We start from the raw sequence: 18,132 nt of genomic DNA, 5'->3' as shown, positions 1-18,132 counted from the left end.
TATCTGTTGATAGACATTTGAGTTGCCTTCAGTTTTTGGCTATTATAAATACAGCAGCTAGGAACATTTGTATAAACATAGGCTTTCATTTCTCTTGGGTAAATAAAACACCTAGGAGTAGAATGATGGTTAAGTACATGTTTAACTTTTTAAGAAACCACCAAAACATTTTCCGAAGTGGCTGTAGCATTTTACATTCCCACCAGCAGTGGATGAGATCTTCAGTTGCTCTGTATTCTCACCAATCCTTGGTATGGCCAGTCTTTTTAACAGACATTCTAACAGGTGTGTAGTGGTATTCACTGTGGTTTTAATTTGCCTCTTAATGATGCTGAGTTTCTTTTCATGGGCTCATTTGCCATCCATGTATCTTCTTAGTGAAGTGTCTGTTAAAACCTTTTTGCCCATTTAAAAAATTTGGTTGTTTGTTTTCAAGGAGTCTTTATATATTCTAGATACAAGTCCTTTATCAGATCTGTGATTTGCAAATATTTTCTCACAGTCCATGACTTGTCTTTTCATTAAGAGCTCCTTATTTTAAAGTTAAAAAAAGTATTTCAAAATAGAAAAGTTTTGGAAGACAGTCTATTAAAATCAAATCACTGGAAAATTCTAAAACATTTTTCTGAAAGCATATCAAAAGGCACTTTTTAATGTAGACATAGAGAATGGACTTGAAGACACGGGGTGGGAGGGGGAAGCTGGGGCAAAGTGAGAGTAGCATTGACATATATACACCACCGAATGTAAAATAGCTAGTGGGAAGCAGCCATATAGCACAGGAAGATCAGCTGAGTGCTTTGCGATTGCCTAGAGGGGTGGGATAGGGAGGGTGGGAGGGAGGATATGGGGACATATGTATGCATATGGCTGATTCACTTCGGTGTACAACAGAAACTAACACAGTATTGTGAAGCAATTGTACTCCAATAAAGATCTATTAACAAAAAAAGGCACTTTTTAATAAACAAGGTCTAACAAGACCTCCTCCAACCCTGGGGTGCCTGAGGGATGAGAGCAGGTGTGGCAGCACTCTCTCCCAGCCCCCCGGTCCCCTTTCCTGAGGGGTCTGCCCATGAGTGCCGGGGCCGTAGTGCAGATGCAGACCCACAGAAGTTGGGATGGGCCTTGTCAGTCATCTAGGAGAAGCGGGTTCCAAGGGCAGGGTGGAGTTTGGTGGAGGAAGAGCACCATGCCTGGCCCTGCCCAAAGCAACATGCACTTGACCGTAGTGGAGGAAGTCCTCTTGGAAAGCTGCCCCCCTACACTGTGAGAACAGGAGGCACTGAGAGGCAGCAGAGCAGTGGCTGCTGGTTTGGGAGGAGGTCTGCTGGGTCCAGGTGGGCTGCTCAGATGTGAATTCCTGTAGAGGAGGAGTTCTTAGGTTGGGTCCCCTCTGTGGTCCCCCGTATTATAGATTTGTGGATACAGTTCCATGTTGATAATATATGGACTTGCCCCAATATATTATGGGACACTGAAATCCAAATCACTAAAGAAAATGAGGTCAGCGTATCATGTATTAGTTTCCTGCTGCTGCTATAACAAATGATCACAAACTCAGTGGCTTAAAACAATGCACATTTATTACCTTATAGTTCTGTTGCTTAGAAGTCTGACAGGTGTCTCACTCTGCTAAAGTCAAAGTGTCGGCAGGGCTGGTCCCTTTCTGAGGCTTTAGGGGAGACTTTCCAGCTTCCAAAGGCTGCACACATTTCTTCAGCTTGGGTCCCTCCCTGTCTTCAAAGCCAGCAATGCTACGTCTCTCTGTGACATTGCTGGGAAGATTTCTCCACTTTTAAGGATAGTTGTGATTAGACTGGGCACATCCTGATAGTCTATCTTCACACCTAAAGGTCCTTGATTTCATCGTGCCTACAACGTCCCTTTAGTCATAATTGCTAGCTTCCTTGTTTCATTAAGGGATGCAAAGTCTCTTTTGCATGTTCCCAGAATAGGGCATGGACATCTTGGGAGGCCATCACTGTGCCTATCACACCCCTGAGAGGGGCACTGAGGGCTGCTGTGACCTGAGGTACAACAGCCTGGCCTATACAGTCAGGGTATCTGACTCTACCTAGTTCATGATTCCAGGTTTCCTAAGAGGCTTTTGCTTGTCTTACACTCTGCTAGTGTCAACTCACAGAGAAAGTGTGTCAAGGTAGGTAGGGGGAACCTACTGTATAGCACAGGGAGCTCAGCTTGGTGCTCCGTGATGACCTAGATGGGTGGGATGGGGTGGGGAGGGAAGTCCAAGAGGGAGGGATACATGTATACATATAGCTGATTCGCTTCACCGTACAGCAGAAACTAACACAACATTGTAAAGCAATTTTACTCTAATTAAAAGAAAAGAAAAGAAAAAGTGTGTCAAGGTAGAAATAATACCATGACAGCAATGCATCAGTCATCATTATGAACAGTCCTGGAGACTGGGATATCTGAAGGCTGGCTGATTGATTGATTCCCCAATTCTTTACACAAAGGTTTTGAGATTGAATATATGCAATAAAATATAAATTAAAAATAAACAGGGCTTCCCTGGTGGCGCAGTGGTTGAGAGTCCGCCTGCCGATGCAGGGTACACGGGTTCATGCCCCGGTCCGGGAAGATCCCGTATGCCACGGAGTGGCTGGGCCCGTGAGCCATGGCCGCTGGGCCTGCGCGTCCAGAGCCTGTGCTCCGCAACAGGAGAGGCCACAGCAGTGAGAGGCATGCGTACCGCAAAAAAAAAAAAAAAAAAAAAAAAACAACAAAAAAAACCAATTAAACCAGAATGTACGGAACAGATAAAGAACAACAGACGGATATGAAGCCAGTTAAGCACCGAGCTACAGCACCATGCTTTGGGAACTAAACTTCCTGGTAGCCAAAGCAAACAGGAACCTGGTCAGTTACATGATTTTCATTTTCATGCGATGAAAACACACCTGTTTCTAAGAAAAGCTTTTCCTAGTATGCCTGAAGTCTCAAAGGACGCTCTCATCCAAGTGGCACTAAGGGAAGCAGCAATCTTTTTAGAACAAATGGAAAAAGATGTTTCCTAGGACTGTTGAGGGCATAAAACACCAAAACACAACTCAGTAAAAGCAATTCTGTGAGGGCCAAGATAGCGTGTTCCAAGCAGCAGCTTTCTGGTAACAAACATGATCCAGGTTGTGACTCGATAAGTATTGAAATGAATATATAAACAACACGCACACAGAAAATGGAATAGAACATGATAGAATATGAAACTGGTGTTACTTCTGTGTGTGGGCATATAGGTATCTGATCAAGATGTAAAATGTGTTTTTACTGTGGGTTACTGCTAGAGGAATGACAGGATGGCACACATAACCCTTCAGAGATACAGGAGTCCTTACACACGCTCCTCCTAAGAGCTGGTCGGCAGATAGATTGAGATTATATCCTCTGAAAAGGGTCTGCAGCGCAAATATTGTTTCTTGCACTGGCTTTAGAATAGGATTTAGGGAAATCAGAACCAGGAAGGTGAGGAATAGGGTCAGAGCATCAGAGGAATGCCCAGGGAGCTTGGGAAAACAAGGAAATAGGTGGTAAGGTTGACATCTTCTCTGGAAACCAAGGAGCTGGGGTTCCACCTGGTGGGACAGCCCTCTCACCTGTATGACCTGAATCCTAGTGAACCCAGACCCTTCCTCAGGAGATTGGTCAGTAACACCAATGTAAAGTACACTCAAGGTAATACTGTGCCCAAATCCAGGAGCTGACAGGTATGGTTCATAGTTCAGAGGGATCATGAGACAAGGGACTACAGTTATTTTCTTTTGGAATACTTAGAAATATTTTCCTAGAGTAGTAATTTTCTGCTTTACATAATTGTTGTTTTCTTACTTTTATGGCTATAGGACATAGCATGAAAATAAAAATAATTATATATATATATATGAAGCTTCCTTCTGAGTATTTCTTTTTAAGTTAACAAACTTGTAATTTCAAAGGCTACCAAAATAATAAATTAGGTAAATGGGTTTTTTGTTTTTTGCTTTTGGCTGTGCTGGGTCTTCATTGCTGCGTGCGGGCTTTCTCTAGTTGCGGTGAGCAGAGGCTACTCTTTGCTGTGGTGCACAGGCTCTAGGTCCGTGGGCTTCAGTAGTTGTGGCACACGGGCTCAGCAGTTGCAGCTCACAGGCTACAGAGCACAGGCTCAGTAGTTTTGACGCACAGGCTTAGTTGCTCTGCGGCATGTGGGATCTTCCCGGACAAGGGCTTGAACCCGTGTCCTTTGCATTGGCAGGTGGATTCTTAACCACTGCACCACCAGGGAAGCCCAAACTAGGTAAGTGTTTTATGTAATATATATAGTGCTAAAGCGAAGTGGCATATGTTAGGATAGTATTTTAGTTTTTTTTTTTTTTTTTTCCGGTACGCGGGCCTCTCACTGTTGTGGCCTCTCCCATTGCGGAGCACAGGCTCCAGATGCGCAGGCTCACTGGCCATGGCTCACGGGCCCAGCTGCTCCGTGGCATGTGGGATCTTCCCAGACCGGGGCACGAACCCACGTCCCCTGCATCGGCAGGCGGATTCTCAACCAATGCGCCACCAGGGAAGCCAGTATTTTAGTTTTTAATCTTCAACTATTCTACAATAATGGTTAAAGGATATCTTCTATAATACTGGTTAGAGAATAGCTTTTTTAAAAACATATATTTATTTGGCTGCGTTGGGTCTTCGTTGCTGCGCGCAGGCTTTCTCTAGTTGCAGTGCATGGGCTTTCTCTAGTTGTGGTGAGCAGGGGCTTCTCGTTGTGGTGGTTTCCCTTGTTGCAGTGGCTTCTCTTGCTGCAGAGCACAGGCTCTAGGTGCATGGGCTCAGTAGCTGTGGCACATGGGCTTAATTGCTCCACAGCACATGGGATCTTCCCAGACCACGGCTCGAACCCGTGTCCCCTGCATTGGCATGCAGATTCTTAACCACTGCACCACCAGGGAAGTCCAAATTAGGTAAATGTTTTATGTAATATATCGAGTGTTATAGTGAAGTGGTATATTTTAGGATAGTATTTTAGTTTTTAATCTTCAACTATCCTACAATAATGGTTAAAGGATATCTTCTATAATACTGGTTAAAGAATATCTTATTTTTTACGTGTATATGTATAACTGAATCACTTTGCTGTTCACCTGAAACTAACACATTGTTAATCAACTACAGTCCAATATAAAATAAAAATTAAAAAAGAATATCTTATTTTTATAAAAAGGTTCCTATTTTACAGAAGATGGGATCTAGGAGGAACTTGAGGGGTCAATCTTATTAGCCCCCCTTGAACCCGGAATGTCAGTAGTGTTAACTGGACTCTTGCCTCTTCCCTCTGACCAAATACCTGCCTTTGGTGTACCTTACCAAGGCCTTATAGGACCAGGAGACAGTTTGCACTTGAAAGTTAAACATCCAGCTGGCTAGAGCCAGCAGGAAGGCAAAGCTGGGGTCCTGTCTCAGGATGGAGGAGGTCAGGAGGTTCCTGGAACAGCCAACAAGATCAGAATTGTGAAGAAGAACCAAAGGCAAGGGGTCAGAAGGACCACAGGAGCAGTACCTGAGAAAGCATGAGAGGAGGTGCAAGCCACCAAATTTAACTCTGGCAGACCCAGTCTTCCTGGCCTAGAGTTCCTTGGAGAATGAGGAGTGAGCCTTCTAGAGCACACTTCGGCATTTCAAAACCAAAGAACAAAACTAAAGCCCTTTTTACTTTGGAAAATTCCAGAACACATACAAAAGTAGAGAGTAGTATAACGAACCTCCATGTAACTTCAACAATTATCGACATTTTTCCAGTATTTTTTCATCTGTCTCCAACTTCCCACCCCCCACTCTCACTCTGCGACCTTTTAAATTTCTTGGAGTATTTTAAAGCAAAGCTAGCCATCATGTCAGTTCACTCATAAACACTTCTCAGTATGTATCACTAACAGACAAGGGCTTTTAAAAACACAATGGTACCACTATCACATCTATTAAAATGTGTCCCCTGCATTAGTGGTTTTCTGCTGCTACCTCACGAATACCTTTGTGAAGTGGGTGTGTTCAAGCCAGGATCTACACACGATGCGTCTGCTTGATTTGTCTCAAGTCTCTAACCTCTGAGTCTAGAACAGCTCTTCCGCTCTTCTCCCTCCCCTTCCTTGTGCCAATTGTTATGGGTTAGAATTTCTCACGTTCTGGATTTTTATCATGGTCAACTTAATACGGTTCTTTATCCTGTCAGCTGGTCGTGTGGTCTAGAAGCTTGCTTTAAAAACAGGCGGTTCAGGTGAGAACACCTCACGCACAGTGCCCCGTTCCCTCCTGCATCCCGTCAGGGGCATGTCTCACCTTTCGTGCGGTTGAGGCAGACGAGGGGGCTCTGGTGTTGGTCATTAACGGGTTCCTATGAGCCTTGAACTTACAGGTTTTGGCAGCCATTGTAATTGCCTGGATTCCTTATTTTATTCAGGGATGCAAAATGTAATTTTCTGCAGGTGTGTCTTCTCTTGCTTTTAATAGCTTACATTCTTCCATGAAGACCTCTCCCTCATCAATTATTTGGTTTCTCTGAGATACGGTTTGTACAAGAAAGTCTGCAGCACATGTTAAAAGCGACACAGTGTGTCTGAGCGCTTCCGTTTGTGTCCTTTTCCTCACTCCAGCTTCCCACCCGGGGAAGATCAAGGTCCACTCCCATCCTTTTTATGCCTGAAGCACTGAAACTGGTGATGGAGCCAGAGCTCACTGCATGCCCTCCTCTCATCCGCCCACTAACAGTCCGGTCACCGTCCTCTGTGCTTCTCCCACCAGGACGCCATCGGTTCCTCCTCTGATCTCCTCTGTCGGATGCTTGTCACTGTGTATCTCTTTTTAAAAAATGTTCCCTTTAGTCCTCGTAAATAATTACCTATGTATTGCATCTACTTTTCTAGATTCCTTGGAAGCAGGACTCATGTTTTTTTTTAATAAATTTATTTTATTTATTTTTGGCTGCATTGGGTCTTCTTTGCTGTGCGTGGGCTTTCTCTACTTGTTGTGAGCAGGGGCTACTCTTCATTGAGGTGGCTTCTCTTGCTGCGGAGCACGGGCTCTAGGCGCGTGGGCTTCAGTAGTTGTGGCTCGCGGGCTCTAGCGCGCAGGCTCAGCAGTTGTGACTCACGGGCTCTAGAACGCAGGCTCAGCAGCTGTGGCACAAGGGCTTAGTTGCTCCGTGGCACATGGGATCTTCCCGGACCAGGGTTCGAACCCGTGTCCCCTGCATTGGCAGGCGGATTCCCAACCACTGCGCCACCAGGGAAGCCCAGGGCTCATGTTTGATTTATCTTTCTATCTTCATAGTGACTAGCCCTGCTTAACCTTTCTGTGGGAAGTCAACAATTACATATTTAATGAAAAAAATGAACGAATTAGAAAAGAAGAAACCTTTAAGCCCTCACCACGTTGGACTTTTTTTTCTCTCTTAAAGATGAATGGGTATGTAATGAATTTAGTACAGAATGCCGATTTTAATTAATTTATCATTAATTATTAATTAATTTTAATTATTTATTTATTTAGTTTGCCAGACTGCTCAGCTCGCAGGATCTTCGTTCCCCGACCAGGGACTGAACCCGAGTCCTCGGCAGTGAAAGCACTGAGTGCCAACCACTGGTCTGCCAGGGAATTCCCTGATTTTTAATAATTCAGAAATATGATAATAGACTTCTCCATTAAAAAATAAATTATGTTAACCACTTTTTAATTAAGGTGGGATCCAAATGGGCTGTAACTCTCTAGATACCAAGATATTTTTATGTTCTTCCCATGTATTTTTCCTGTTTTATCTGCCTTTATCTTAAATTTTCCAGCTTTATTGAGATATAGTTGATATAACATTGTGTAAGTTTAAGGTATACAACGTGTTGATTTGATACACTTATATATTGCAAAATGATTACCACTATAGCTTAGCTAACACCTCCATCCCCTCACATAATTACCATTTTCCTTGTGATGCCTTTATCTTTAGATGCCATCTAAAGTATGAGTGCCATTTTCCAAAGCACATCCCTTAATCATGATTGCTGTAGACACCTGCTGCTGTAAGACTAGTGGTAGCATATGCAACAATATAAATGTGCCCCATCCACTATGAAAAACTGCACATATTTGAAAATTTCTGCATTTTGAAAGAAAAAAACTCTGATTAAACAGAAATCAGGTGAGACAATATTTAAAATTTCAAAACCTGAAAATGCAAACTTCAATTGTATATTTTTGTGGGTGAATAATGCTGCTACTATGCCAGTGTGTGACCATTTCAATGAGCAAAATTTTTGAAGGTTGATAATTTCCTGAACTTGTTAATAAAATGGTGTTGTATATAAAAATGCTAGCAAAGCAACAAAAGGTGTTTCTTACCAAGAAATCAAGCTCTTCATTTAGGTTGTGGTACTGATCCAGTTTGGCTCCCAGTAAGACAGGTACCTCTCCGACATTCTTGGCTTCATTTGAATCCAAGTCTGTAACCTGAGATGAAACATATTTGTACTCACTTCCAGTATGTTCACACTCCTTGGAACATTTGACAATGAATATGTTATTAGTTTAACCATCAGAGAGATCTCCAGTGGTTTCAATAACAGATGTGTAGAACTTGGAGTCAGAATGACTTCAATGTTAAGTATCTAAAATTGTATTTTTGTATGTTAAAGACAGTACATAGTGAATGTTTAACTCACCTCTGTAACCTGATCTTGAAATGATTTTTCATTAGCAATTAACTCTCTGAAAGCTGTGATTCTGTCTTTATGTTTCAGTAGCTAAGGAAAAAAGCATTTTCTATTTCAGAGGAGAGGAAATAAAACTACATTCCATAACATTTATAATAAAGTCACCAAACCATGCACAGTCCAATCCCTGGCCTCCAAAGGTGTCTTGTTTTTAAAGCTCTTGTGTAGCAGAGAGTTCACACAGCAGGCCTGAGACTGCTGTCCTTAGAAAGGCCTGCTCGCCAGACTGCCCTCTGACTGGCATCTAGGAACTTGGATTGGGGGAGGGTTTCCATCATTTCCTGATATGAAGGCTCACTGTGCCTAACCTATTTGTACAAAGAACATTTATGCTGAACACCCCTGTCCTTCGGGAGGGTCTGGAATTTTGGTACGTGGCAGGCAGAGGGCACCTACCCAACCAGCCTCCAATCAAAACCCTGGACACTCAGTCTCCAATAAGCATCCCCGGGAACAGTTCACGCATGCTGCACAGGTCACTGCTGGCGAAAGGGAAGTGCACCCTGTGTGACTCACTGGGAAAGGACTCTTGGAAGCTTGGATCTGGTTTCCTCTGGACTTCGCCCTACGTGCTTTTTCCCTTTACTGATTTTGCTCTGTATCCTCTCACGGTAATAACACATCATAGCTGTGAGAACAACTATGTGCTGAGTCCTGTGAGTCCAGTAAACCATTAAACCTGAGTGTGGGCTTGGGATCTCCAGAGAGCTTATCCTAATATTCAATTGTTTTTACAGCCAGGCTATTAAAATTCTTCTTTAAAGAAAAAAAGTTAGCCAACTTTTTCTAGATGCAATTTATAGTCATTTCTTCTTTGTTCATTTGTTTGTTCCATGTAATAACAATAAATCGTAACATTCAATATTCTAACTCCTCCAAATATTAGTGAAGGCTGCACAGAATATATATATTTTTTTTACTATGAACACTTTCCAAAAAAGAGGAAAAACTTTAATGGACGCCCATGTAACTATTATCCAGTTTCAACTACTAACAGTTAACGGTCAGCCTTGTATCGTTAATACCCCAGCCACTTCCTCTTCCCTGCAACTCCCTTCACTGAATCAAATTACACGCATCATATTATTTCATCTGCCAGTATTACAGGAATGACACAGAAATTTACCAAGAGAACATAAATATCTGAAATGGTATTTTTGTAACATCCTGCTCGAATCCTCAACTGGGCTTATTTCTGAAGACTAGTTTAAGAAGTGGAGGCCAGTAATTTCTTTGCATGTCTGTTTATTCCTTAGTCCTTTTCTCTAGAGGTTAGCTAAGAGACAGAGATTCCGCAGAATACCTGCAACAAATTTTCTAGCCACCTCAGTTCAGAGAAGTCATTTCCTGATAATGCAGCACTGAAATTGAATCCCAGATTTAAATACATTTTTATTCCTTCAGCCAGATAAATTAGTCACTTCTGTATTCCTTTCAGATTAAAAGCACACACCTTCACGTCCTGTTACCACTTTCTCTGTATAACTGACTCTCTTCATTCTCTCTCTCCATCTCTGCACCACTACATCAAGAAAAGAATGATTGAAGAAATTCCAAGAGCCTCTTCCCTTACCTTTGTCCCACTTGAGAAATAAAATTTGTTTTCAATGTATTCAATATTCCAAGTGATAAAGTTTGTAATCACTATAGAAATGTCAAAATACTCTCTTCTTCAGGAATCAGTAGTACCATACAAAAGTGAAAAAATAATCATACCAGTTTTTTGGTAGATGAATGAGATTTTCTAATACATACTTATGTTATAAAACAAGTCAAATGTTGAACAGTGTATCTCCTTAGTGAGGGCCAAAGTAAAGCTAATCTTGTCCCCAAAAATAATTCTTTAAAAAAAATCCAAAATTTTAGGAGCCTCTTTATACTTTTACATGACCTTTTTCTTGTCTTTTTTTCACTAAAAATGATACAATTTTTAGAATGAAGAATACATACAGTACCTCTTTATCTAATTTTTTCTTTTTAAGATGAAAACTCTTCAATTTTTGTAGCATGATATCATTAACTTTCTCACTCTCTTTGAAATGTCTGGCATCGGGATTGGTGATGTCCTAAGGTAACATTTTGAGAAGCTATATTAAAAAGTTATCAGTAAAGCTAAAAGGAGGAAGGAAAGAACACAAATGAAATAAATCTCCCTTCCAAAATAAGTGGCTAAACAAAAGGAGATAAAATCATATTGAACTCAATTCTTCAATTACTCATCATAAGCCATCTAATAAAGAGTTAATGTGGAAAGAATTCATATAGATTCACACTTGTATGTAAATTGTTATTGGGACAAATTAGTATAATCACTGGGAAGTTAGTAACTACACATGCTTATATACTTATACATACATCTGCTCTTAGCCTAGTCAGTTTACAAATCCAAATTTTAGACAAATTGTTATACCTGACACCAGAACAATCAGACATCCTCAACAATACTGAAACTCTAGATATTTCAGTGGCACCCACATTCCACAAGAATGAAGATACTTGTACCAATATAACCTAAGGGTCAAAAGTGCATGCATTACAGTCAGACTACTTGGGTTTGTATCTGAGCTGTCTGTCACTTAACCATCTGAGTTCTGTCACTTAACCACTCGACTTTGGACAAGAAACTCAATAATTCAGAGCCTTGGTTTGTTTTTCCGTGTTAGAAAAAGAAAAGTCTGATAATGTAAAAAATGGTGTAAGACTTGAATGAGATAACCCATGAAAAGCAGACTCAACTTAAATGCCTCCAAGGACAGGTTGGGAAGTCAGCAAATAGTTTTTGAGTGCCTGGTAAGGGCTTACCCTGCATTAGGCAGAGGGCATCTGACATATCGAGTCTCTGATCTTGAAGGCTTAAGCAAACAGATATTTGTTTGGCCTGGGATGAGATCTACTAAGAAGAGGGCTGATGACTCACTCCCTGACTGAGAGGTCTTGTAGAGAAGCAGCAGCCAGCAAATAAGCCTGAGAAAGAACAGCAGCCTCCAGTGAGACGAGAAAAGCCAAGCAAATATGATAAGAAAGCAGATGTCTGAAGGGGCAAGGTGGGGTGGAAAAGGTTACAGCAAAGAGTTTGTGCCATATTCAAATTCACATATTAAAAGACAAAACTTCAGGTGGATGCAGTCTATGGGCCACCACTTTGTGATCACTGCTAAAAATGCTTAGCTTGGTTTCCAGCATTCAATAAATGCTAGTGTGCAGCAAATTTTAGCTAAAAGAAAGTAGGAATAAAGGTTGTGTTGGATCAGGAACATCGCAAACTCATGTCCCCAAATTTGGCTCAGAGGAGTGCACTGAAGCTCAAAGAAATATACAATGATCAGAGGGAAGAGGAAGAAAGACAGCTCAATAACTGAGAAGCTATCAAGCATCATATATGCCCTTAAAAGGTTCTCTCATTCAAATGTAGTGTTTGCAACCTCCCAGCGCAGCAGCAAATATCATTTCAGCTAAGGATGAAAAACGAAAATTTACTTGGCCAGGTCACACAGCAGTGAGGTGGTGAAGCCATGCCTTGAATTCACCAGACACTAACTTCATTTTTCATTCTACTAATTAACGTACACAGCTCTGCACTGCCCGACCCCTGCCCCAAAGCTGTATTTTTAGATCGGGTAAACAGCTCATTTGTGTGAACAATCTCTCATCACAGGCTGCCCTGAAGCACAAGACTATTACTCTGAGGAAGTTTTCCTGAAATGTGGAAAGCACTGAGGGAAGGGTTTTGCCTCAAGTTTTTATTTTTTTAATCTTATCATATTATCTTACTATAGATTTGTGGGAATTAGGTGTTGAAGAAAGAAGCAGTGGGAAGAAGGAAGGGCTGATTGGTTGGTTTAAAGATCTGTATTTGTACTTCCATTTTTTTTCTTTCACAACTTAATTGTCCAACCTTGATATTTCTTCTCCCAGTAAAAAATATGATTTTTTATAAGTACCTGGCACATGAGAAGTCGTACCATCAGAGCCAGAAGACTGCGAATTTTGGAAGTCAGCTGTGAAGTTCTCTTCACGTCTGGGGGATTCGGGCTCTCTCCTTCACAAGGTGAGTGATTCAGGAACAAATTAGAATGTATCATCTTTGCATCCTACATGTACACAATTCAGATTTGTCACAATAAAGACAAAGAATCTGGATTACTTTTTAGGTAAAATGCTGAATAAAATACCACTCTTAAAAACTCAGAGCAGTGGTTCTCAAACTTTTTGATTCTCAGGATGCCTTCATACTCTTAAAAATTAATGAGGATCCCCAAAACTTTTTGTTTACTAGGTTATAACTATCAATACTTATTGTATTAGAAATTACAATATTTATATTTATCAGTTATATCAGTATTTACTGTATTGAAATTACAACTGAGAACATTCAAAAATATTTGTTTACTAATTCAAATAACAATAAATCTATTATGTGTCAATGTAAGTAACAATTTAATACAAAGTTGGCACATTTTCCAAAATGAAAAATTAGTGAAAAGAGTGGCAGTGTTTACACTTTTTGCAAATATTTTTAATGCTAGCTTAATAGATGATAGCTGGATTCTCATATGTGCTTCCCACATTCCATCAGCCCTGAAAAGCAATTACACCACCACATGTCACATAGCTTCTGGAAAACTCCACTGTACACTTGTGAAAGAATGAGAGTGAAAAAGGCATTAATGTCTTCGTACTTATTACCATGAAAATGCTTTTGACCTCAAAGATACTCCCAGAACACACTTTGGGAAAATGGACCTAAAGGTAATGAAAAGCAAAACTAAAAGCAGAGTAAAGAAATTGATTAGTCAAGATAGAACAAGGAACTTCATTGCTTTTTAAAGAAGAAAGCTCAAGAAAAAAATTGTATACTGGATAAACTTCTGCACAGTTACAGTAATTTACTCAGCATTTACTAATTCAAAACTTGCCATGATTTGACTAACAGCTAAACTAAAGGTCATCTTTGTTTAGGTTAGTGGTTCTCAAAGTGTGATCCCTGGACCAGAAGCATCAGTGAGATCCAGAATCTTCTTAGAAATGCACATTCTCAGGCCCCACTGCACACCTACTGAATCAGAAAATCTGGGTGGACCCCAGCAATCTGCATTTTCACAGCTGATGCTGATGAATGCTAAAGTTTGAGAACCACACTGGCTTAGATAGTCCTTCCTTCTTTCTGGAGAAAAGATCACAGAGAGAATTTTTTAGTAAGAGAACAATATTTTTCTGAGTCATTAAAAATAATAGAATTATTTACTTGCAAGCAATACTTATACTGATTACAGATTCATGAAAGAGAGTCCCCTAAGGACATCTTCAAGCAACAGCTCAGCTCAGCCTAAGTTATTACGACAAATATAAAAATAAACATACATTTTTGTAGTTTAGATTAGCCTTCTTTCTAAGTAGTCAGAGTTAATAAGATTTCATACTATAAATACTTTAAGGCAGGCCTACAAAACTGAAATAGAACAGATATGCTCTGGCTTGTGAAGATTACCACTACCAGGCCATGCTTCTAGGCTGTCTGCCAAAAAAGCCATTTGAACTGCAAATACAAAATTACAGCCTTTCCAAACACACTGATATGAGGCTCTCATGTCGTTTTTAATGAATGTTAAGTAGATATATCATGATGATCATTTTGCTATACAAATATCAAATCTTTATGTTGTATACCTGAAACTAATATAATGTTATATGTCAACTACATCTCAATAAAAATGTTTATAACGTTACAAAATTACTATGTGATACAATACAGGTTTGTTTTACCTTGTAAACCAAATATTCAATTGAATTATTTAGTTTGTTGAATAGGTAGATGTGGTATGAAAAGACTGCGACCCCCACTTAGAAAATTCTTTTCTCAAAGGATGCTCCGGATGATTGGTCATAGGAACCCACAAAATTCCCACATTAATTTTCACCACTACCAAAATAATCACAAGAAGCCAGGAATGGCTGTTGTTTAATGTGAGTACCCAAGAACCAAAGAAACTTCTCCAAACCTGTGGTGCATTTTCCTTTCTCTCTTTTTTGTTAATGACTCTCTACCAACAAATTTGTATATGGGCCATGCCCAAATATGCATCAGAAGACTACTAGAAACTCCTGAAATTCTGCATTAGAGATTCTGAATTTGTGATAATACCTTTGCCATATCTGACTCTGTTCCTTCCTCTAAGTTCTCCTTGAGTTGAGCTGTCTCACATTGAGGAACATAATTTTGCTCCTCACTCCTTGCAACCTGCTGCTGAAGTTTTGAGTTTTCATTTTTTACTTTGTTGATCTGCTGCTGGAGTTCTGTATTCTTAGCCTTTTCATTGTCGGATATGAACTGCAAATTTTGAACTTGAGCGACCAATTTCTCAAGTCTAGATTTCAGTTTCTGTCTTTCATCCAGGTTTTCCTTTTCACGTTTCTGAAATTCCTCCTGTAAAGACAGGAACTCTTGTTCTCGGGTCTCTTTTTCCTTTTTCAACAAGTCCAGAGCAGAAGTGGTGGCCTTTTCCAGTTCTCCTTTGAGTTGCTGCAGCCTCTCTACCTCTTCTTCTTTCTTGCTTAAGGCTCTGTCCATCTCCATGCACTGATTTGCAGCTTTATTTTTTTGTTGCATTTCAGTCATGTACCTTTCCTGTAGACTAACATAATTGCCCTTGATCTTCTTAAACTCTAGCTGTAAGGTTTCTTTTTCATTCCTGGATTCCTGAAGATGTTTTTGGGTGTTAACTAAAATCTCATGCAAATTCTGCAATGTCTTCTGTGTATCATTCTTCTCTAGCATTACTCTGTATTTGTCTTCAATTAATTCTTCAACATTCTCCTTTAGCTTATTGATGATGTCCACGAACACGTGCTCTTTAGTTGTCTTCTTCTGCAGTTCTTCAACCTTCTTCTCTAAATACATGTTACGACGCTGTAGGTCTTGGATCAGAGTTTGCTGCTCTTTGTTAGTATGCTTTAATTTTCGTAGGACTTCGTTTAAAGCCATGTCCTCTTCCAGAGGCTGTGAGCTTTCCAAGCTCTGCTCTCTGTCGGGTGTCATGCAGTCCTCCCAAGATGCTCCACCACTCCAAGAAATGCCTCTCGGAGACCAAGTTGAGACAATCTCTGGACTCTCCCTCCCCTCCACTGCGACTTCCTTTTGGTGCCTGACTGACATCTCAGGAATATCCGTAGAATTCTGTATTCCTTTTGAAGAATGTGCAATCTGTAAATTATAGTAAATAAAATAAGTATGAAAGAGTAGAAAGGTCATGAGCTTTGAGGTCTGGCCTTGAATCCAAGATCCCTAGTTTGGTATTCTCTGTTCTAAAATAACAATGACAACATCTACTTCCAATACTGATGTCTAATTAACAAAAATACTTAAGTATTGATTGCTGAATGTATGTACAGCACCTAATAGCACAGCAGAGCACAAACAGTAGGTATATGATAGAGATATATATTACACTTACTTTTACAGAGGAAAAATTAAACTTGGGTACTCTCACCATTTTCTATGACACAAACTTTTCTGAATACATATAACTTTCTTTGACTTCAAGTGAATTAAAACAGATTTGTCCATCACCTTAGTCTGCAAAGTCTTTTTTAAAAGTTTATTTTCTATTGAGGTAACACTGGTTTATAACATTATGTACGTTTCATGTGTACATTATATTTCTACTTCTGTATACCCTACAGCATACTCACCACCAAATATTTAGTTTCCATTCATCACCATACAGTTCATCCCCTTTACCCATTTCACTTATTCTGTTCATTTGAGTTTTTCCATGTATGAGTGAAATCATGTATTTGTCTTTCCCCATCTGACTTACTTCACTTAGCGTAACACCCTCAAGATCCACCCATCCATGTTGCTGCACATGGCAAGATTTCATCTTGTTTATATGACAGTAATATTCTATTGTAAACATGTAAAACATTCTCTTTATCCATTCATCCATTCACAGGCACTTAGGTTGCTTCCATATCTTGGTTATTGTAAATAATGCTGTGATGAACATAGGGGTGCATATCTCTTTTCAAATTAGAGTTTTCGTATTCTTTGGGTAAATACCCAGAAGTGGACTAGCTGGACCGTATGGTAGTTTTATTCTTTATTTTTGAGGAATCTTCATACTGTTTTCCATAGTGGCTGCACCAATTTACATTCCCACCAACAGTATAGGAGGGTTCCCTTTTCTCCACATCCTCTCCAGCATTTGTTTTTTGAATTTTATTTATTTTTTTGTACAGCAGGTTCTTATTAGTCATCCATTTTATGCACATCAGTGTATACATGTCAATCCCAATCACCCAGTTCATCCCACCACCCCACCCCCACCACTTTCCCCCTTGGTGTCCATATGTTTGCTCTCTACATCTGTGTCTCAATTTCTGCCCTGCAAACCAGTTCACCTGTACCATTTTTCTAGGTTCCACATATGTGCGTTAATATACGATATTTGTTTTTCTCTTTCTGACTTACTTTACTCTGTATGACAGTCTCTAGATCCATCCACATCTCTACAAATGACCCAGTTTCGTTCCTTTTTATGGCTGAGTAATATTCCATTGTATCTATGTACCATATCTTCTTTATCCATTCGTCTGTCGATGGGCATTTAGGTTGCTTCCATGACCTTGCTATTGTAAATAGTGCTGCAATGACCATTGGGGTGCATGTGTCTTTTTGAATTATGGTTTTCTCTGGGTATATGCCCAGTGGTGGGATTGCTGGGCCATATCTCTCCAGCATTTATTATTTGTAGACTTTTTGATGATGGCCATTCTGACTGGTGTGAGGTGATAACCTTGTTGTGGTTTTGATTTGCATTTCTCTAACAATTAACAATGTTGAGCATCTTTTCATGTGCCTGTTGGCCACCTGCACATCTTCTTTGGAAAAATGTCTATTCAGCTTCTCTGCCCATTTTTTAATTGGATTTTTTTGTTGTTGAGTTGTATGAGCTCTGTATATATTTTGCATATTAACCCCTTATTGGATATATGATTTGCAAATATCTTCTCCCATTCGTCAGGTTGTCTTTGTATTTTGTGGATAGTTTCCTTCACTGTGCAAAAGCTTTTTAGTTTGATGAGGTCCCATTTGTTTGTTTTTGCTTTTGTTTCCCTTGCCTGAGGACACATATCCAGAAAGATATTGCTAAGGCCAATGTCAAGAAGTATACTGCCTATGATTTGTTCTACAAGTTTTATGGTTTCAGGTTTAACATTCAAGTCTTTAATGCATTTTGAGTTTTGTGTATGGTGTGACATAGTGGTTTCTTTTTTTCTTTTTTTTTGCATGTGGCCATTCAGTTTTCCCAACACCATTTATTTTTATTTTTATTTTTTTGCGGTATGCAGGCCTCTCACTGTTGTGGCCTCT

General features: G+C 40.0%; 2 protein-coding genes across 8 annotated transcripts in view; one reads left to right on the top strand and one right to left on the bottom strand.

The window, feature by feature from the left end:
• The window catches only part of RIOK1 (RIO kinase 1), a 120,833-nt gene that overhangs the window by 59,045 nt on the left and 43,656 nt on the right, over nt 1-18,132 (top strand). The gene's annotated exons all lie outside the window — the stretch shown is intronic.
• CAGE1 (cancer antigen 1) overlaps nt 1-18,132 on the bottom strand; it is a 43,943-nt gene that overhangs the window by 12,717 nt on the left and 13,094 nt on the right. For 5 of the 7 annotated variants that reach the window (XR_009565768.1, XM_060307657.1, XM_060307654.1 and 2 more), the window contains 5 exons: nt 14,902-15,960; nt 12,701-12,850; nt 10,715-10,825; nt 8,709-8,789; nt 8,389-8,496 (listed from right to left, as the gene is read on the bottom strand). Coding sequence is in view for 6 of the 7 variants with exons in the window: in XM_060307654.1 (XP_060163637.1) it covers nt 8,389-8,496; nt 8,709-8,789; nt 10,715-10,825; nt 12,701-12,850; nt 14,902-15,960 (1,509 nt within the window). In the remaining variant the exon portion in view is untranslated. The remainder of the gene's footprint in view (nt 1-8,388; nt 8,497-8,708; nt 8,790-10,714; nt 10,826-12,700; nt 12,851-14,901; nt 15,961-18,132) is intronic. The other 2 variants (XM_060307655.1, XM_060307656.1) reach the window with 2 other exon arrangements.

This window comes from Globicephala melas, chromosome 11 (assembly GCF_963455315.2).
Source record: "Globicephala melas chromosome 11, mGloMel1.2, whole genome shotgun sequence".
Lineage (NCBI taxonomy): Eukaryota > Metazoa > Chordata > Mammalia > Artiodactyla > Delphinidae > Globicephala > Globicephala melas.
The sequence above is the reverse complement of the archived record's forward strand: the minus strand, read 5'-3'. Positions and strand labels throughout refer to the sequence as shown.